Here is a 23,158-nt window from a genome sequence, read left to right as displayed (position 1 = left end):
AAAAAAAAAAAGTTCTATTTTTTAACTCGCGGACCAAGGGCAGAGGCGGAGAAACTGGTTGGTATTGGTAAAGTCAAAGTCTTTCAAAGACTCTTGCTCAACCCCCACCCCCGTCCCCATCCGATGCCACCGCACCCCTGCTGCATCCCACAGCGAACACGGAGGCCAGGGCCTTGCCAGGGCGAGCGCCGCGGCCGCCGCGACGCCAGCCTCGGCCCCGTTGCCACCATCAACCCGGTTAACAGCCGCCGCTGCATCCGGCGTCTTGGGATCAGATTAATGTGGATCTTCCACGTAAACGATTTACGGATGAAATAAAAGCCCCTTTAGAGCAATACTTCCTTTCAAGTTCTTAAGAAGCCTCTAAATCTTCCGGGAGTGAGTGGCTGGCGTGGGGGCGGGGTGGACAGCGGGTGTTGGGGGGTAGTGTGTGTGTGTGTGGGGGGGACTTCGGGGAGCAGGGAGTGGAGGGTGAACCGCTCGACGTTCTCACCGGGCTCCTCACCAGGACCAGTTCTCTGCTGAGGCCACTGCGTTTCTGGGTGCAGGGGCCTTGTCTCTCTTGACATTTGCCTGAAATGGAACTGTCTGTGTGAACTAGGCCAGGAATCGCCCTGCCGGGGGTGAGCAGGGGATGGGGGGTGGGGGGTGGGGGAGGAGGAGGCCCTGGGGTGGAGTTAGTCCCTGCCTATTTTCATATTCATTAGGGCTGGGAGGTTGCCGGAGGAGCCCAGCTGAGTTTCAAGATATAAAAGCAACTTCGGGTGCCCCTTCTTGCAGCCGGGACGTATTAAGAGTCTGGAAGCCGGGCAGCTCCTGGCGTCGCGGGGCTCGCTTCCCCTTCCCTCCTTTCTGACCCTCCCTCCTCCCGCCCACTGCTCCCTCCTCCCTCAGCGCCCTGCAGCCTCCACGCTCCCCGGGAGCTCTCGGACAGCCTTGCGGGGTTATGGAGTTCCTGAGTGAGAAGTTTGCCCTGAAGAGCCCGCCAAGTAAAAACAGCGACTTTTACATGGGCACAGGAGGCGCGTTGGAGCACGTTATGGAGACGCTGGACAATGAGTCCTTTTACGGCAAAGCGACGGCAGGCAAATGCGTGCAGGCCTTCGGGCCGCTGCCGAGGGCTGAGCATCACGTGCGCCTGGACAGGACCTCGCCCTGTCAGGACAGCAGCGGTAAGTCGCCAGGACCCGGGCCGGGCTCCAGCCAAAGCCCCATCCTTCCTTATCCCCATTTCCGGGCGGCTGGGCAGGGGCTGTCCATCCTCATCCTCGAAGCGAGATGCAGGGAGGGTTGCTGTGGAGAAATGAGGACACAGGGTTGCACACTGCTGAGGGGCCCCGGGCACTGCGCCTTTTCCTCTGCTTTGGGACTCCCGCAACACACCGGGGTCCGGAGCTAAATCCTGCGCGATTCTATTTCGCTTTCCCGTAGAGTCCACAGCTGGCCGCGGAAGACTCTGACCAAGACCACAGTATAGGTGAACAGGGCGCTAAATAGGCAATAATTGAGTCGAGATAGCGCGCCTCCGCTGTGAACCCACCAGGATGCCAGGGCGCAAGAAGGTGAAATCAATCACTGAACATCATACTGCTCAGGAAAACTAAAATCTTTGAGCTCTTTTTAGGCATGTGGGGGGGAAAGCAACAAAACCGATTTAATTGTCCTAAGAGTGAAATTGATGTGTTCCCGTCGCTATGTATTAGAGTCTGTGAATTTGCGATTTCTGAGGATTTTCCTTCTTTATCTATTGCCTTTGCAGTGAGCGAAACAAGTTCTTGTTAAATACCAAATCACATTAGCTTTGGGCAAAAGCATTCCCGAAGAAAGTGACTCACTTTCGGACTCTGCAATGTCTATTTTTCTTCCTCCACACAAAATGCCACCTAAGGAGCCTTTCGGAATGCTTCTGGATAGAATCTCCACCTTTGAATGCCCGAGTATCTCCAAGTCAAAATGTTATCAAAACAAACCATCTATCTTTTTCTATCTCTTAACCCAGTACAAACCTATCATTTCACATTCCGACAGTTAAAGCAGGTTTATGATTCTGAGAGGACTTTTCCTTATCACAGTGCACACTGCACCCTTAAGCTCTAAGGAGCGGGCTGCCTTAAAAAAAACAAACGAATTAAGTGTGAAATATTTACAACAAGCCACCGCCCCCTATTTTAATGGAGGTTCAAAAACCTGGCAAGACGATCATTCTTCCGCGAGCTCATTCGCTCAATACTTTGTCGACAGATATTTTTTTTAATGAATCTTATGTTCTATTCAGAGCGGATGGTGACTTTTGACTTGTACGGTTACAAAAGAAAATGCACATAATAAAGAAAATTATCGTTTAAGTGAATTCAGTCGTTTATTTGGAAAGACTGGGACAGCTAATTTTACATACAAGAAATTTCTGGCTTCCTGGCTACATTTCTGAGGCCGCATCTGTGTTTTCGGCGTTCTTAGATGCATGCATGAAGTTATTTGAACTGACAGGATTTTTATAAATGGTTCTGTAGTGCCTGCGTTGACTGCTAGATAAACTCCATCGTGTTTTAAATTGTCAGGAAAAGGGAGAGAGAAATGGTGATTGATTTGGAGTGCTTCGTTAACTTTTAAATGGTCATCTCATTGTTTGGAAGCGTTTTCACGGGGAAATATTTAATGAAATGGACATGGACGGTTACCGGCAACATTTGAGAAAAAGCCCGTCTTTCTCTAGACCTGCCCCCAGCGTCTTTGCGGCTTCCCCTCCCCCTCTCTAATTACCGCAGTTCCCGGTTTAACTCTTGTCTGCTAAGACAAAACCTTATTGTTCATCATTCATAGTCCCAACTTTAAATTACATCTTCCTTTGCGTAAAGTCAATGTGCAGTATGAGTTATATAGACAATAACTTCGATGTATTCCTAGGACACAAGAAATGGTTCTTCAGACCGTTTTGAAGAATCGCACCCCACACCCCAACCGTCCCCCTTTTAAAGAAGCAAATGAAAAAGAGTATGATCAATCTTCGGAAAGCAGTGTTCTAGTTGGAATGACTTTGTTTTCCTTACAAAATAACAGTAACAACACACACACAAAGGAAAAACCCACATAAATTGTCACCTCTTTCCTTATGTTCGTTTGTCTGTAAATTTTAGTGATATAATTCGTTTCTTGTCATATTGCAAGCATGAACTCCGATCTCAAGAAAATGACTGAAATCGAAACAACTACTGACGGAATGAAAGATGCCGTTTTATATTTTAGTTTATTTATTTATTATTTATTTACTTTTGTGATTAGCATTTCTGAGCTTTCCTACGGAAAACAATAAAACTTTCTGTCCTAAGTATATACTAGTTAAAGAGAAGTATTGAAGTATTCATGGAATATAAGGTGTTTTTAATGTAAAGAAGTTTACTTAAATCTTAAATCTTTCTATTAAAAAGTATTTTCAGACCTTGCTAGGAATTTTTAAAAGTTAGTAGATCACCTTCTGAAGGGAATATACATTTAGACACAAGTAACTCAATGAGTTCAAATTTGAGAAATGTAATGAAAGTCATACCCTATTGAATTCTTTCTCATGAGGATCTGGAGATAGATTTAACATTGGTAGTAGGTATTATTTAAGCCTGAAATATGGTATTTAAAAACCAGAAGTAGTTTAATTTTGTCATATGTAAAATGAAAGTATATGCTATAAGTTTTGTACATACACATTTCAGAAGTCATGGTTTTTCAGATTTCTTTCTTTCTTTTTTTTTAGTCTGGAGAAAATTTTCACTTGACTATTTTAATTTGATTATAAATTATATGCATAAACAGTACATTTGCCATATAAAATAGATCTGTGGACTTTGGCCCTCCTTGAGCCCATGTACACATTTAAAACTCTTCTTAAGCCTGATCCACAGTGAATTAATAATTATGCACCGCACATCATGTGATGATAGAATTAATACAAAGTAAATCATTAGCAGACCTACCTATTTCTTGATGCTCTAAATTATTTCGCACTAATCATTTCGTGTAAGTGTGTTTCACCATCCTGAGTACTACTGTTCTCCCCTCTGAGCACAGTGAACTACGGGGTCACGAAAGTGGAAGGACAGCCCCTTCACACGGATCTGAATCGAGCAATGGAGAGCTGCAACAATCTCAGGATGTCGCCAGTGAAAGGGATGCCAGAGAAGGGCGAACTGGATGAACTTGGGGACAAATGTGACAGCAATGTGTCCAGCAGCAAAAAGAGGAGACACCGAACTACATTCACCAGTTTGCAGCTAGAGGAACTGGAGAAGGTCTTCCAAAAGACCCATTACCCGGATGTATATGTCAGAGAACAGCTTGCGCTGAGAACGGAGCTCACGGAGGCCAGGGTCCAGGTAAGCACCAAAAGCTGGAGGCTTTTCAGGGAGGGGTAATATTAGAATGTTTGAAAACTTATATTTTGTCAAAAGGAAGAAGCATTCCCAGCTAAGACTTGTGTCAAAGTAACTTGCGAGCAAACTGGCCCATTAAAAATTTCTTCATAATTGCAAAAAGTTTTGGCCGCTCACTAAGCGGGACAAGAATTGTTTCAGAAGCTTAATAATGAAGTAATTAAAAAGAAAAGAAAATGGTAGCATATCTCTGGTTAAAAAAAAATAACTTTAAAGGGTGAAGACCAAATGTCATTGTAATCTTTAGTTAATAAATAAAAATATTTTTTTTATTTTTCAACTATTGGGATTTTATTTCTTAGAGTATATGTGAGTTATTTGCAAATTATTTATATACCATTCCACAAATCTATAGCTTTATTACAGTCAGAATTATTATAATAAAAAATTAAATGATATCACAAACTCAAACCAAACTCTTAATAGTTATGTATACCGTAAGTTATTTTCACTAATAAAATTTAAGGTATACATAACAGCATAAAAACTTTCAGAGATTGTTTTAGCTCCCACCATTTCAACACATACCATTGAATTTTAGTTTTAAAGCTATAGGTTATTACTCAGACTTTTTCAGAGTAAATGTTAATAATGCAGTTTAAGTAATTTTGTATATACTTGATTATTTTTATAAACGGCTTAGTCAAATGATTAAGGCAGCAGTTACAACAGATCTAATTTCTTTTTTTTAAGCTAAAATAAATAATATGGATAAAATTATATTTGCTTCTCAGCAGTACTTGATTGTGGATAGAACTGATATTTTTAATTCACACTTTATTAGTTGTCAGGTAATTAAGCATAAACATGAAAGGCAACAATACTTCAAAAGAAAGGCCTATTTTCTTTTCATATACGTCCATTGCTTTAAGTAGGAAATTATTAAGTTCCCTCTTTCATAAACTACTTTAATAGAAAGATGAGTAAATTATGTGTGTGTGTTATTTTTTTCTTTTGTTAATAGTTTGTGTATACTCCATTTGTCATTACTGACCACATGTGGTGATTTGCTAGGACAGGTAGCAGGCTGTGACTGTCTTTCTTGAACCAGATGATAATTTCATCATATTTCAAAAAAATAATACAAAGAAGGTTTGCACCAACGAAGAACGTTAGAAATGTCCAGTATTAACACCAGGCCTGCATGTGTTCTCTGTTCCGTGTCCATTATTTAAATTAGTTATACTCGTAACCATAGAAAAACATGTTTACATGCAGAGTGATCAGCTGTTTGCTGCATGTTTCCCCTTAGTACAGATTTCTATCTGTGTGAGGGCACGCAGAGGGAACCAACCTGACCCATGTCAACTCAGGTTGTTCTCTTTCATGCATTTTACAGGAGGGTGAAAATCAACACCCGTTTTAAAGAGACTTATGACTTCCAGAATATTCTTCGTGAGTCTCTGTATAGAGTACAGGAAAATGTGTGTTCTTATTTGGTCGGCCCCGGCCCTGGAAACTATGGACACTATTTCATACTATCAACGTAACCTGAGAATACCAGATAATTCCTTAAAGTCTCGCTTTAACTTCAGGAAACTCTTCAAAGAATAATATTAAAATTGCAGCATATATATAGGCCTTGAAATGGATATTAATAGAAAGTGGAAGCTGTGAAGGTATAAAATGAACAAAATTAAAATTTATTATTAAAATATACACAAATTTCAAGTAAAGCTTAATGAAAGGATTTCTGTAATTTGTTTTTATTTATACGTGATTTCTAACTTCTTTCTAATCCATTTAGGATCTAAATATAGTTGCTTGAAGAAGATTGAACCATTCCTGAATACTGCTTACGTGGTGTTTACTCAAACATATTGAAGCTTTCATTTTAAATATAATTTTCTGTTTCTCCTTTTAAAATGTTGCACTATTAGAATAAAAATTTCAAGAGTAAGAAAGGAAGATTAAAGATTCTTCTTAGGGATAGAGTTCTTTGAAGCAAGATTTCTAAGATATAATTAGAAAAATCATGAAAGACAGTTTAATGAACTGGGAGAGGCATGCTAACTTACAGGCATTTATGATACTTAGCTCCTTTTGCTCTTCTTATTTTGCTATCTGTAAGTGTTTGTAATTGTATGTAATAAATGCAGTCATGTGTTTTAAAACCACAGTTTAACTTAACATGGAAGCCCAACTATCAGCTCTGTGATAGATATGCAATCATAGCTTCCTATTTCTAAGTAATCAAGGTGTAACTGTTGCCGGTCACGTTAGATAAAATATCAACTTTTAAATTGTATATGACCACTTAAGTATAACTGTATCTCAGAAGAGTATTCAGTTTATGGCCATTTTTTAATAGTCTGTTGGTAGACAAAGATGATAACTGTTATGAGTGTGCTGGAGGAAAGCGTGGCATAAGGTTGTCTCCCAGGCTCACTGCAGTGACTTAGAGGATGAATTACAAGACAACAAGGATGATAATAGTCACAAAATTTTCTACAAATGAAAGCACAGACATACATATACATAAATGAAGTTTTCTGAAGTCTGATTATTTTTATTAATTTAAGTTGCTTCGTGTAGGTACCATCGTCTCAGAATATGGGAGAAAGTGAAACGTGGATGTAGTCCTGATATAAAGAATTTTCTTAACTGTTAATTGTTATTAGCTTGTTTTTTTCATTTCTGGCTTGAAAAATTGAACATCGACTTTGCTTTCCATAATGTTCTTCAGCTAAAATTATACTCTTTTAAAAAATAACACTAGGTTTGGTTTCAAAATCGAAGGGCCAAGTGGAGAAAAAGAGAACGTTATGGCCAAATACAGCAAGCTAAAAGCCACTTTGCGGCCACCTATGACATATCAGTTTTGCCAAGGACTGACAGCTATCCACAGGTATGGTCAATGACAGAGAATGCGCATCCAGGGCAGTGGGCGTGGCTTGACGCAGAGGGTGAGCTCAGGGTTAATTACACCTGCTACAATAGTCAAGAGTGAAAATCTAACCTCTAGAAAATGTTTTCCACGTTTAACAAATTTTTAATTTACTAAAGCATTTATTTATTTATTTTTATTTTTTTATTTTTCTTTCAGAGTCAGTAACTGAAAAATATTCAATGGTCTGTGCCTTTTGGGTTTGTTATACATTGCCAGTAAGAGGGAAAAATGGGAAAAAATATCATTTAATGATACATCCTTACTTTTCCTGTGTATTTTAATTATCCAGGCTAATTTTCTTCATTATTTTTTTAAATGTGTTGCCTGTCGTAAAATCTCTCCAGCCATAATTTTGCACAACATGCATAATACTGATGTTAAATGTGGCCTTTTAGTCCTTGACTCTATTTAAAAACCTTATACTTTTGCCAACCTATTGTTTTCAAATTTGATATCACTCATTGTTTCAAGAGCACATTTAATACTGTATCATCTATAAATACAGTTTAAAAATTCATCATGCACAAGAATTTTTTCATAATGGCAGTTTTCTAACTGCATCTCCAAAGCATTCATATTCCGTTTTCTCTTTTTTTCGTTTTAATCAATACTTAATACTTTAATACTTAATACTTTAATACTTAATACTTTAATCATATCTTTTGCTGACTTTATTTGCTTTATTTTTATAGTTTATGATATGTGTGCATGTGTTTTATCATCTTATAATCTATCATATTATATTTTCTTAATATGGAATAATGATACCTAGAACTGCATTGTTGATGCTAGATAAGGGACATGGGAATTGTCTGGATTGCTTTATTCCTTCTTACTTACCGATACAAGCTTTGTAAGACACTTCTATGGAAACACATATGAAATGTATTCTAGATAAATACCTTGATGTTTCAGTAACAAGATCATCTCAGTTCCAAATGTGAGACTAGCTATCCTATTGAACTGTAAATTCACACCCTCTTTGTAAATCCAGCCCTCTAATGGTGTTCTTTGCAATCTTTTGTTTTTAAAATTCTTTTTGAAAACGATTTGGAGAAACTTTTCGCTTCCATACACTTACATTTATTGTATAATTTTGTATATTAAAAAGGAGTGTTGGATAGTGCCAAGTTCAGAGCCCTCATTTTAACACATAGGAAAAACAAGCCCAGTTATGTTAAAGAATTGCCAGTTATGTTAAAGAATTGCCAGTTATGTTAAAGAATTGGCCCATGAACACATCAATGGTATCTTACAGGGCATGCAATAAGCAATTGGCTCAGCCTTTCTCCAGCAGGTTCCAAGAGGTCAGTATTATGGAAATGATTTGAATCATTGCCACATGCTTCTAGAAGTATATCTTTTGTCCTATAAAATTTATCTGAGAGCAGTTAACGTATTCCTACCTGGTTAAAAGTGTGGCTGTCTCCTGCCTACTGACTGTCACAGAGCCAGTAAAATTTCATTCACCTCATATCTTTTGCTGACTTAGTAGAACTCTGAACAAAATGTTAGGAAGATGTTTCCCCTTTAGATTGCAAGAACCATAGGAAGAGAAATTGGTATGTTTTACGCTTACGCACTGTCCAGGCCACGTCGTAAGAAGGTTACATAGTAATGTATTTAACCAAAACGACAGCCTTATATAATGAACATTGATTTTCTCCATTTCTTGCACGGAGAAAATGAGGCACAGAAACAGGAGGTATACATTTACTTCCACTTGTGATGAAGACAGATTTGAGCAGAGTTCATTTTGTCTCACTTTCACAAGATCCTTTTGAAACATTATTTAATATTTTATTATAACTTCAGACACGAGTACCGTATTCATATCCTCCCCTTCCTCCTCCTGCAGTTCATCTCAACTACTCATCTTCTTCTTTAGTTATTCTTGTTGCATCTATTCTCTCTTCCCCCCGCCCACAGACATAAACACATAAACATACACATACACACACAGCCTGTTGAGATAATTTTGTTTTGTTTGTGTATATAGTGGTTCAAGGCTGACCTTAACTCATACAATAGAGTGCCTTTCCAGGTGAACAAGCTGAAGGCTGAACTATCAGCTACGTACTTATAAAGGACGCTTGTACCATGATTTCCATTGTTAGAATCTGCAGTTTACTTCGAGGGAGTAGGGAATGTACCCCCCAAGTCAGCAAAATAATAAACGAGTGAGACAGTGTGTTTACATCATTTTGAAACGACTAACTGCAGACTTTAAAAGAGAAGAATACCAAATCATGACCTATTTTCAAGTAGAATTTAAGCAGTTGTACTTTGTAAGTTTTCTTCGTAATTTTTGATGACTATTGCTTGTCTTCATCCCTTTGCCTTTGAACCCTGTTTGCTTTTTTTTTTTTTTTTTTTTTTACTTTATGTTGTCAGCTGCTGGTTACCTTACTTTTGACTTCTTTTTCTTATTTGCTGTTTGTAAAACATTCTGAATAGGGCCTGGCACCAATTAAAATCTTTGCGAGGGCCTGAAACAATGACTAGTCATCCTCTTAGCTAGTATTATTTGCTATTGACTTACTTCACTCAAAGCTTTGGACATAAGTTAACACAATGTGGTAGTCTCATAGCAAAGACAGGAAGAAAATATGGTATGCCCAGGTGGACACTGGATAGTCATTTTCTTCCAAAAATTATTGGAATTTTATACTTATTTTTTAAAACTTGCATGTCATTTGAATAAATTGGCTGTACTAAAGTATTGTAATACAGAGGATTTTTGTTGAATTTGTTTTGACCATGAAATTGATGTCTATAAAATGAACATTGTGACATCCTCTCACTCTATTTTATATTATTGGTTTTTAATTACTTTTTTGTCAAGAATTCTGAAATCAAGCATATGTCGCAGCAAGTGCTGGGAAAAGCCAGAATAGAATTCTCCTTTAACTTAAAAATATAGAGTAGACTGTTTTTAGTTTCTTTGAGAAAAAAAATTATGCCAAGGTTAGGTCTCCCAAGCTTCAGCCTAAAGGAAATGTTTTCTATCATGCAGCTTGAAAATAGAAACATATAACAGAAGAAATAGGCACTGAAATAGAAGCCAACAACTCAGTGCAATAAGACATTGAATTTGGTACTGTTACTAATTACAGGAAAAAATATTAACTACAGAAAAGTTAAAAACTGGAAAATGTTTGAAGCATGGCAGAAATAAAGAATTAACCATTTGGCAGGGAAGCAAAAGCATACACAGAAATACAGGAACAACAGAAAGAGTTTAAAATATAGTCTTTTGAAGTATGGAAAATCACTGTACGTAGCAGAGAGGTGTCTATGGAGGACATAAATAGTAATTAATGCTTACAACATGCTTTAAATGCTTATTTCAGCTGGTTTTCATTACTTTGTGGTAAAAACATCCCTCCAGAAAGATCAGTAAAAGTGAACAACCCAGGTGTTATTTTAACCCAGTCATTACGCTTCTTTCTTATAGTCACTTGAATCTACATTATCTAAGGTCAGGCATCGACGGCCATTTTTGCAATATTATCTTCCAAATTCTTAACATAACAAAATGCTCAATTTTAACATTAAAATGTGACTTTCTTTTTTTTTGTAAATCAAAAATTCTACCCTTTTAAAAATTTATAGAAGAGTGATGTAAAATATTTCAAAAGCGTTGAAACTTTTTAGACTGTGATAAGTTTTTTTTTTTAATTTCTGCTTTTTTGTAGCAAATGAACAATATGGGCTGTATAATATCTAGAGTAACATCCATTAAGGCAAAAAAAAAAAATTTAAGTGCTGAAAGCAATTTAAACTTAGCATGGTAGTTCATACTTATAATCCCAGCACTCAGCAGCATATGGAAGCCAAGTGAACAAGAGTTCAAGGTCATCTTTAGTTCAGTTTGAAACCAGCCTGGGCTTCAAGAAACCCTGTTCAACCAACCAACCAACCAACCAACCAACCAACCAACCAACCAACCAACCAACATTCCGTCTAACTCACCACTCCATATACATTAAAGCAAGGCATTGTGCCTCATACATCTAATTCAACATTCAGTAGGAAGATATCATAGGATCTTTGTGAGTTCAGGGCAAGAGAGCTGGGTTAGGAAGAACATGAGTCTAATTTCCAAGCACCAGGTCTGAGGATTCACAGCTGCCAGTGATTTGAGTAACTGTACTCTCTATTTACATGGACATTCTTACAGGCACACACACACACACACACACACACACACACACACACAGAGGGAGGGAGGGAGGGAGAGAGTTAAAAATAATTTATTGCTCTTTGGCTAAATTATTTGAAGCTCAGGGCATGACTGTTTTAATATACTCTCATTGTTTGTGTGAATTCCTCTTGTGTATGAAAATTCCCTTCCCTACCCATGCAATATTTCCTCTGTTAGCCTCTTACATCTTTCTTCTATCACAGCCCCTTCAGAGACAGTGAAGTGTATGGCATATAACATCTCCCTGCTGTTTGCAATGTAATCATTTGAAACTACAATCTAGTTTTCCAGCACCTCTGTATCATTGCGGTAGCACGCAAACTGCTGAGTATTAAATAGGTATTGATTTACTTCAATATTTTTCATTATTAAATCCAAAATAAATACCAGCAAGGCAGATGTTTTCTGCAGTCTATCACAGCAGTCCTTTTGGTTTAAGCCACTGATCCAGAGTCTTCTCTAATAGGCTGCAGAGATTTTCAGATCCCATTTCATGATATTGACTTTTTTTCCCCAATATTCTTTACTTTTTATCAACAAATATGTTAGCTGCTGGTTTAGGCCTGAAGGATGTAGACAAAGCCGTCTGCTCTGCGTGTAGATTACAAGCTAGGTAATGCTTACATTAAGTTGCCCACACATTTCTGCACAGAAACTGGACCCAACTAAATGGTTGGGTTAAATGGTTTTCATTCTTGGATTTAAAAAGCAAGCAAGTACCTATCAACATTAGATACTCATTTTATTTACAACTTTACAAAATTAAAGCATTTTTAGAAATAGTATTTGAAGAAGGAGATATTTTCTGTTCAGGTGCACATATTTTTTGCCAACCTTTATTCCTACAAGGATTGCTATTTGCACAGTTAGGCTCTATTTGGCTCACAGGAACATTTACTGTGTGATGAACTAGCTAGGTGCTGTTGGTGATTCACTGGCTTCCTGTTGAGTCATTATTTGCAAACTTACATGTATTTCTGGGGCTAGTGCAAGGGACATTGGTATGACAGTTGATGGATTTTTCCTTTAACCTGAAGGTTAGACTGATTTTTTAATATAAAATCCGTTACTTCCTTGCTTTCTTTGGAGCTCAGTCCTGGGATGTGAGAGGACCATAGGGTTAACATAATGCTTTGCATTTAAACCCTGACTTTACCGCCTAATCACTTTCAGATTTTTGGCAAATGAGTTAACTTCTAGGAACATTTGTCTTCACTTGGAGTATGAGAATAAAAGTTCACATGAAATTTGTGAATGTTGAACAAAATAGTTTATGCAAAGTCCTCAGGATGGTGCTTTGCACAAAGCAAGCTCTTGGTAAATGGCCGTGATCCTTATAGCTGTTGGTCATCACTATTTATTTTCTAAGTACCCACCTGCTCTTTTAAAAGTGCAGTAATTTATCTCATCCAATAAGAGTAAAAATACTCTTTAAGGATATAAAAAAGGAAAAAAGAATCACATTTTAAAATTACAGTTTGTAGGTTAAATTATGACGACCAAATAAGGTAACTTTAGAAGTTTAGGTACATAAGATTGAAATCACTTTCTCATGAAGAAAATGTTTTCAAAAAGTTTCAGTCAAAGGTTTGAGGTTATTTTGTCTTATTTTTACCACCTAAAATGTGAGTGAGGTTTTATAGAATCTGGTGAGAGAAGAATCAGGAAGTCCATTTTGCCAAATGTATACATAATCACATTTTATCATTTATTTTATTGTTTTTCAAAAATTTAAAGTAAATGAAGCAAGTATTTCTTAAAATAGTTCATCATAAAGTTATATTTGGTATATTGGGTAGTAGATGTTCTTAGTCTATAAAATAACTCTGGTGTGGTCAGTCCTGGAAGGTAACATCAAGGACAGAAAGCATCCCATCATTAGGTCAATAAATCATATTGATAGTACAGAACTTTCTCTAACTGTAAATTTTAAAATCAGTAAAATACAGGGAGGCATATGTTATACAAATAAGTATAGTTTTACACTGGATAAAGCTACTGTTCTAATTTAATGTACTAATATGTAAGCTTTCCTAAACATGCATGAGATATATTTTATGTATGTGTAGATATGATAAAATAACATGTTTTATTAGATATTTTACCAATATTCACTATGTCAAAATGCAGTTGTAGACAGTTACTATTTAAAAGTTTTTCATGTTGTTGAAATATATGATTTTTAATTTAAAAGTTTATTTTTTTAATTATGTTAAATACGTATAAAGAATGATACTCAGAAATAATGCACATTCTTTTAGATTATGGAAATTTACATTTGTATTTGCACACGCCAAAGTGTAATTTAATGTGAATCCCTGGCTCTTTTTCATTGCTTAGGATGAGTAGGCCCCCATTGTTGTAATATTGGACTTCACTGATTTTTTCAGAATTTTTTTATTATTGTTTATTGTTATTAGTTACATTTTATTTATTTATTAATTGTTTTTATTAGTTACATTTTATTAACTCTGTATCCCAGCTATATTGAGAACTTTTTCAAATCTCAAAAAAATAAATAAACAACAGCTAATTGAATATATTACAAGAATACATAAGAAAAACATGAAAGGAAATATTATCTAGTATACGCAAATAATTTCTTAGGAGAATAGAGGAGAGTCCCCTGGAGTAAAAAGCTTGTTTTCTCCATCTATCAGAAGAGATGGATTACAACCTGAATTTTACTCTCATTGCTATCAACTTTTGTCCTACTTCTGATTCCCACTTTTACCTGTGTCATATCTGGTTTAATGAGTGTGTCTTTGTGAAGTGATGTCTCATTATACTTGGTGGCATTAAATTTCTTATGAAACAGTACTTTTGGGTTTTTAGTGATAGGAGAGTTTTCAGACAGCTTCTTCTCAGGCTTGACAGTTTTATACTGTTACATATGACGGTGATTTTTAAAATAGATCTAGCATGCTTCCTACTCCTTCCAAATCCCTGTCTGCATTTCTACATTGGAATTTTATTTCGAAAGCAAAATGACACATTATTTTAATACATGATCTTCTAATGAATATATAACATATATAACTTTAGGCTTATCACATTGTATATCTAATAAATACACTTTAAGACTTAAAGAAATAAAATTGACTAAAAATCCTTATATTTCATATATAATTTTCAATATTTTAAAATTAAAATTAGAGGCAGTAAGGAGAAACTGGATCTTTGACCTCATTTTTATCTGAATTGGTCTTTTCATTGGCCATTTAACTCAGACTGGACCCTTTCGGCCAATGGAAGCAAACTCATTCCTTAAGATGCCTTTATATTTGCTAGTGACATATTGATGTAGTGACTATAAAAACTAATGGGTAATAAGCCAGCTAGTAGTTTCTGAGAATGTGATAATTAGTATTTTGTCAGCTAAACTTTACAGTAGGAGAAATGCTAGTAAAGCAGGAACCAGGTTTTAGAAAATTAAAATGCATTTGTTGAAACTGATATTTTTATTTTAAAAAAGTCATATATATTTACCAAATTCCATACTGATAATGTGATAATAAATATATATAGTAAAAACAGAAGGTGCACAAAATGATTAATAAATGTAAATGGTTGTGCAAGGGAAAAAATCCAAATCAATTTTTGGATTTGATTGTAAAGAAAGCATTGTACTAAGATCACTATAACTGCTTCTTGTGAGTTCCCACACTATTTAGCTTTCAAACAGTATTTCATTTAGCTCAGTCAACGAAATGTGCACACAAGATGTAACATTAATGTGAATGTGCATAAAGTGTGTTGTGTGTGTGTGCGTGTGTGAATATGACAAATGTTCGTGGTGGGAGGTATGGTAATATTCTCTTTGATGAGGTGAGGTAGGGTAAATTCAATTTATTTTAGAGAAAAATATTATTAATTAACTGTTTTAAGACCCCTTCAAAACAAAGCGATGTTTGTTACACACGCTCATATTGTTCACAAGAATAGTGACACTTCTACATTAGCATGAAGACTCTAAAATGCTCTCATGAATCTATTTTACAGCAAGCTGCTTTACTAGCAAGATAAAAGCAAAGACAGTGCTTCTTTGAAAAGGTTTCAGAAACTATTAAAACATACAAGGAAACATACATTGCAAATATACAGCAAGTTTAGGATATTAAAATGTGCTTTTCAGCAGGGTTGCAATGCATGTGTCTACATAAAATTTCCAAAATAAAGGAGTTACATAATATAACAAGATTTCAATATTTGAAAATTTCAAATCACTATCTCTATATATTCCAGAATGAAGATATCTATAAACACACACAAAATCACACATACACCTCTTCTGCAATGTCTTGAAGAAAAATGAACATAATTTAGATTCTTTTTACAAAAAACTCAAGCAGTACAACTTTCTTCATAATTCTAAGTACTCTAGATAAGTACTACGGTTTCTACTTGAGTAGGAAAACATTAAACAGAGTGTTGGAACTGAGCAGTGCTTCTAGCCTTGCTAATAGGAAACACTTGTTTAAGTTCCTGGACAGTGCTTTGAATACATCCCTAGAAACTCCAGAAACTGTTATGAAGCACATTAAAACATGGAATATTTTTAGATAATACACTCATTTTAAACACAACAAAAAATTAAAATGTACATGTTGTGTAGAAAACACACACAAGAGAATATTGTATTTGTACAGCCTGTGAGTATTAGGCAGTTTAGAGATCCCTGAATACACAACCGTTTGGTAAATCTTATTTCCATTGTCATGCCTGTGAAATAGTCCCAAAAGAAAGTTGCCCGGTTTAGAAGTAAAATTATTTATTTCTTACAAAATTCATAAAAATGTGGCATTTTTATTAATGAGTAGGAGGATGAGATTTCTGTAGGCTTGCCATTGGCAAAGAAGGGATGCACAATTTTAGATGATGCAATCTGTGGATGCTCTCACACACTTTAATAGAATTGTGATATACATGGGGAGGAAGAGAGCTGGCCTGAACGGCAGTAGATTTAACTGTCTTATCACATATTGCCTTCAAGCAGTAACCAATTAAAAACAGGTGATTTCCATCAGTTCTGGTAGCTGCGCTTCTACTGTGGTTAGATCACACCTGTTTTATAATAAACCCATGGTAACGCCACGTGTTGACGAAGGTGAAGCTGACTGACATTTCAAGCATATCTACAGGAACACAATGAGAATCATGCCATTGGAAGAGTTATTGAAAAGACTAGAGATGATGACCTGAAGGAAAAAATAAAAACAAACATGGGAATTTGGTCACAGTTGCCAAATGGCATCTTGATCTTTTCATATGTAAGAAAAAAACAATACTGTGTTGATGTCATTTTATGAAACATTATGGGAAAGTGGAATTTGTAAGAAAGCAGTAGAGCTCATGATCACAGGGAATGAATACAATCAAAGCTGCTGAGAATACAATCGCTTTTGGAAGCTGGATTCCAGTAGTGTTCCTAATTTCAGCTGATTTTAAAAACAGCAGTGTATTTCCACGTAAATCACTTGTGCTTTTACTATAGTCTCTTTTATTTATTTTTTATTATTTATTACAATTTATTCACTTTGTGATATCATATTCTTAAGGAGTAAGTACCTTTAAGATGCATCTGTGTGGAAGGGGAGGAGGACCTCTCCTATCAGTGGACTGGAGGAGGGGCATGGGAAGAGAAGAGAGAGGGAGGGCAGGATTGGGAGGGGATAAGAGAGGGGGCTACAGCTGGGACTAAACTGTACTCCTGCTAGGCCACAGAGGAGGACTTTGCAGCCAGTCAGTCCTGAAGATACCTGATAAAACAGGGTCAAATGAAAGGGGAGGAGGTCCTCCCCAATCAGTGGACTTGGAAGGGGGCAGGGAGGAGATGAGGGAATGAAGGTGGGACTGGGAGGGAATGAGGGAGCGGGATACGGCTGGCATACAGAGTTAATAAAATGTAACTAATAAAAAATAATAAAGAAGAAAGAAAGTGACTAAACCATAATAAATAAATAAATAAATAAATAAATAAATAAATAAATAAAATGTAAAGAAAAGATGAATCTGTGATGAAAATTAGTTTAGATGACAAAAAACCTCTGCGTAAATATAAACAGCAAGGTAGAGGAATATAAATATGATTTTTGTTATGATTATGCTGTGGTGATTTAGGTTTTCAACCATAAACACATATTAAATACATTAATCTTACTACTTCTTTTTTATCATACCTGAAGCAATAGGTCTGTTTAAATTTCACATTCTCAGGAACTTTACAGTTATTCAATATATTTTATGAAGATGTTATTATTCATTTTTGTAGGCCAGGTATGAAAAATAGTTACAATCAGTAATTATTCAATATGCTATAGGATAATAGAGAACATGAACTACAAAGTTGGGAGGATGCACATATAAATAAACAATTAAAACTTAAAAATAGCCATATTGTTTTATAGTTGTTAGATTTCTTTGGGTCATAGTGGTAATTCAGTCTTGGGTCTCTGTTTTTTTTAGACTTAACTTCTACAAAGGATAAATAGTAAAACATTCATATATTTGTATGTTGAAATAAAAGTATTTGTAGTTTATGCTACACCTGGCAATTAACTAAACCCCTTAACTGTCATGTACTAGGAACTGGCCATCCTCATCAAATATATAAAGCCCCAGTGGAAAGATTGCAGGAAAAGTAAAATGTCATTTTCTTGTGGTTGTGTATCTTATAATTTTCACCTGAAGTTTTGCTATAGAAACCCTTTAGAGCTCAGAAGTTATATTTTTGAAATATAACATATTTGGGGTCGGAATGAAAATAGGTAGACTGTATGAAGAAAGGATATATTACAAAAAGTCTCTTTCTATGCATGGGAGGAAATTGTAAATTCTTCAAAATATTTGCATATCCAAGCAAAAGTATTGTTATGAGTACTTTCCTCTATCAATTTGGTCCTCTCAGAAAATATACCATACATATCAGAAACCTTTTTTTCTATCACAAATAATATATTGATATGCTTGTCATAGACACATGTTTATGTTAAAATGAACTCATTTACCACTTAATTATTTTCACTATGATAGCTTTCAGATTTTTTTTCAATTTACACATAGATTAATGTTAATTCTTTCCAGAATAAATATTTCTTAATTTAAGTTTATGGATTGTTTATTTGCCTTCACCCACCTTTTTATTTCCTCTGTGTTACCTGCCTGGGAACATATTTCTATGCATGTGCAAAATAATAGATCACTATAATAAATTTTAATGATATTATATATTAAGCATTAATAAGAGAAGCAAGTAAATATTCCCTATCACTATTCATTTTTAAATAAGCAAACAAGTTTACCTTCCTTTTTTAGATATTACTGTGGCTTTTGGAATGTTTTACAGTGTTTGGGTGAATGTTGAGAAAAGCATGCTGATTACGCTAGAAGAACTAGTTTGATGGAGCAATGACATGAACAGCCCTGCTGTTGGTTTGAGATATACAACCCAGAAGTCATTCTGTGTGATGTAAAATGTGTAGAGAGGAGTTAAGTCAACAGTAAACAAAAACAGTACTTACGTAAATATGTTAGCATAAGGAACTAACTTTACAACAATACACAAACAAATATTTTGTTGTTCATGGAAACCCCACAAAAGTGTTAAAATCAGTTGTTTACATTTTCTTTCACATTTTGGAAACACTAAGTTTTGATACACAAAGTAACTTTCCTATCAGCATGACTTAGATTTATGAATAGAATTTCTTATTATTAACAGAATAGAAGCTGTTAATGGAGTGCCTTTCATCTTGAGTTTTGTAAGAATACATGAGAAGCTGTAGGTAGAAGCCTGGAATATTCAAATTACAAGTCATCTCTATGGGTCAAAATAATTTATGATTAAATTTTTTATATTTTTATTTTATGTTTTTACAATTTATTTGCTTGATATCTCGATTGTAGCCCCCTTCCTCATCTCCTCCTTGTCCCACTTAAAAACAGAAAGCCAGATATGGTGAAAATACAGACGGGTGCCATGTTAAGTTTAAACGTACTATAAACAGGTTGCCAAAAGCAACATGCCTCTAGTAATGGCGCACCCTTGTAATCCCAGGACTCCACTGGCTGCTGCAGAAGGATTGAGAGCTTGAGCATTGTCTTGGTTACCTGTCAAATTACAGGCACATTTAGACTACATAGTCAGTCTCTGTTTCAGACAGAAAAAATAAAAAAGAAAGAAAGGACTTATATTTGTTTTATTTTATTTCCCAAGGCTGCATATCTCTCTTCCTTGATATTCCAGGTTACAGTCTCCACTCTTCTTTTTTCTCTCTCCTCCTATTCATTATTTTCTATGTATCTCGCAGTTAATTTCTATGGTCTATTATTTTTTTATTGTTTTTTTTAAATAGCTGTCTATTATAATTGAGATACTTTTATTTAAAATTTGCATTTAAAAATTCTGCTTACCGTTCCTTTTACATGCTACTAACTTTGAAAATTTTGTGCTTGATAGTATTATCACATCTAATCATTTTCTTTAGAGATTTAATAAGAAGAATGTTGAATTTCTTGGGCATAAATTGCACTGCATAAGTTATGCTATGTAACGCTCACATGGCACTTCCCTAACATTTGCAGTTTTTATCTGTGCTTCCATTATTTGTTAATGGTTTATGCTTTAGAACTATATCTGCTTTGAATTCCCTATGTCTTATATAAATAGAAGAATAAATATTTCAAATTTGTATGTTTCATACTCTCAGAGTAATTTATTGAAGGGTAGATACTGGCCACAAGAATCAATGAAAGGGACAATACTTTTTAAATGAATTCAATTAAAATATTTCAGACACAACTGCTTAAAAATGAGCAATAGTTTCCAACAGAAACTGCTGTGCTGAGTCCAGTTTCAGAACTGGAAAAAACACAGCTGCATCACTGTGTTTAGAGAGATGAACATTATCTATGTTTTAAGATTCTTCCCTAAACGCATGAATAGAGGCCATGAATCATGATTAAATATCCCACATGTCTCTTAAAATCATGAATATAAAAAGAACATCTAAGAAATGTTCATGTGTTGAGAGTGTTTGCTGTGGTTAGGTATTAGTAAAACCTAAGTTGTTTTTTTTTTTTTTTTTTTTTTTTTTTTAGTCATTGTTTTTAATGCTTAGAATGAAATTACGGACCTCCTAGTAGGGACAAATAATGAATAGCTAACTCAGCTTTGTAAACTTAAGGAAAGTAAGAGTGTAAAAGTGAGAACGTGTGAATGTAACATTTGTTGTTTTATATATTCCAGATTCAGAACAATTTGTGGGCAGGAAATGCAAGTGGTGGTTCTGTGGTTACTTCATGCATGTTGCCACGTGACGCGTCCTCCTGCATGACACCTTATTCTCACTCGCCTCGGACAGATTCCAGTTACACGGGGTTTTCAAACCACCAGAATCAATTCGGCCATGTGCCCCTCAACAATTTTTTCACTGACTCTCTTCTCACTGGGGCTACCAATGGACATGCGTTTGAAACAAAGCCAGAGTTTGAAAGGAGGTCTTCCAGTATCGCCGTTCTGAGAATGAAAGCCAAAGAGCACACTGCCAATATTTCATGGGCCATGTAACATACAGTACTCCTTTATTTTTCTTTTCATAGCAAAGTAAAATATTCTTATTTCTCATATTTAAAGGATACCACAATAAGCTGCTGTGTGTGGAAGGGCTACAGGTCAAGATATACGGTGAGACCAGCTTACATGAATAGTTGTTTTTATTTAACATTAAAATCTAAGAATGGACCCCTGAAAGGACTAAATAGGTTTACCATGCACCAGCCTCCACAAACTCTGTTTTAGTAGTAAGTTTTTTTTTTCTATTGTACAAGTCAATGAAATATGGTCATGCAACTTCTTAAAGGAATAAATGTATTAAACAAATCCTTCTGTGATAGACTGATTTATGCTAGTTCTGTATAACAAGAAATCCCTTGTAAAATGATACCTGATAAACAAGGAAACACCCTGGGGAAAAGCCAGTATTGATCCAAGAGGTTTTGAGAGCTAACACTATTTTCCCTTCTTTGGCTCCAAGATACAATGGTCATACACTCTTTTGCAGCCTCAACATTTTTTTTTTAACGTTTTAGTGTTTTAGTGAATATCCACTCGGTGGGGGTGTGGAGACGCTTTTCTGAACTGATAGGTATTTGCTCAAAGTATCTGGGCACAGTTTCTTGCAACCATGTGGCTAAAGGTGACAACTGAAGTACCCATGTGTGATTTAAAGCCTAGTCAACTGGACAAGTTTTATAAATGCAACTTTTAAGTGAAGAAGCCGGCATGAAGACTGAGTCTTAGGGATTAAAACCAAGACATTATTAGTTACTGAACTATTGCTTTTATACCAAATTCATGTTGATTGAATCACATAAATAAATATCTAGCAAATTCAGTATAGCTTTTCAATTAAAGGAGTAGTTGAACTTACGTTTGAAGGTGATCAGAGCTTATGTTTGTTTTGAGGGTATACGCATGTTCAAATGCCTGCCTGTTTGGTCTGGACACATTATGCCTTAAGTGTTTCTGCTACTGTGCTTCACATAGAGAAGTAAGTTGTCAGGAGGCTCTCCAAAATTTCTAGTTTAAAAAAAAGAAGAAGAAAAATACATTGCATCTGGAAAATGGCTAACTTCTTTGATTTACTTCTCCTCCCTTCCCCTGTCACATTCCAAGCTTTTTCAGATGAGTGAAATGTCAGCCCCCTTGAAAGATTCTTAAGTTCATAAAGGCAAAGTCAATTAATTGAAACAAAGATGACTTCCATGGTTCAGATCAGAGCAGCATCTCCTCTTTGTACTCTGTCAGGATCTTCATGTGGTTCCTGTGGACTTTAGCAGTCGTCTGAGAAGCCCTGATGGGTAAAGAACAGGAGTACGTGAATTTTGAAAATTAAATTCGATAAAAAGTACTTTTATCCACTAAGTGTCTTTTGTTAGTGGGAAAATATTTACAGCAATTAGACAGCTTTTGTAATAAAAGTTTAAATCAGGCAGATGATGGAGATGAGTGATGTCCTAAACAAACATTCCTTGACTTCCTCATGACTCTCCTCTTTATTGCCTTTGTGCCTTCCCTTTTTAGTTCTGCTCCCGAGAAAAACTTGTTCAACTTTGGTCCTGAGAGTTATGCTCAAATATAGAAGCTTTGGATAAAGAATTACTAAAGCAGCTGTGAAACATCTTTCATACTTTAGAAGAGAATGACTTCCTTTAATATTCATGGGGCTCCTATGAATTTGTGAACTTAAATTTAAAACTAGGAAATAAAGGATTTGTTTTTAATTAAGTAGTTTGTCTTAAGTAATTAATAGTGCTCATTTAATTTTCTTCTTTCATAATTTAGATTATAGAACCTCTTGGGTCATACCGTATGTGTATCTTTGATATTTTGCTTTTCATATATAATACATGTATGTATACATGTATATTATATGTACATGTATTATATATGAAAGTATATATATATATATGAGAAGCAAAAACCATGAATTAAATGTTCATACTGGTTATTAGTTTTTCTTTTTGAAGTTTTTAAAAATATTTTATTGTGTCATTATGTTGGAAGTTTGGGAGCTCTCCTTTTGTTTTAATTCAAAATACCTTTATAATTGATGTTTTACAATTGTTATACTGTTATAA

General features: G+C 35.4%; 1 protein-coding gene across 2 annotated transcripts; it reads left to right on the top strand.

Moving 5' to 3' along the window:
- Window positions 1-484: 484 nt before the first annotated feature.
- Window positions 485-22,606, top strand: Alx1 (ALX homeobox 1). 2 transcript variants are annotated; one of them, XM_060376919.1, is made up of 5 exons: window positions 485-586; window positions 708-1,172; window positions 4,060-4,364; window positions 7,141-7,269; window positions 20,766-22,606. In XM_060376919.1, the coding sequence occupies exons 2-5, from the start codon at window positions 947-949 to the stop codon at window positions 21,084-21,086; spliced, it is 981 nt and encodes a 326-aa protein (XP_060232902.1). In that variant the 5' UTR covers window positions 485-586; window positions 708-946; the 3' UTR covers window positions 21,087-22,606. The 2 variants fall into 2 exon arrangements, with proteins under 2 accessions (XP_060232902.1, XP_021520383.1); XM_021664708.2 differs by having other exon boundaries at window positions 485-623.
- Window positions 22,607-23,158: the final 552 nt, after the last annotated feature.

The sequence above is a fragment of the Meriones unguiculatus genome, chromosome 2 (assembly GCF_030254825.1).
Source record: "Meriones unguiculatus strain TT.TT164.6M chromosome 2, Bangor_MerUng_6.1, whole genome shotgun sequence".
In the NCBI taxonomy this organism is placed as follows: Eukaryota; Metazoa; Chordata; class Mammalia; order Rodentia; family Muridae; genus Meriones; species Meriones unguiculatus.
The sequence above is the reverse complement of the archived record's forward strand: the minus strand, read 5'-3'. Positions and strand labels throughout refer to the sequence as shown.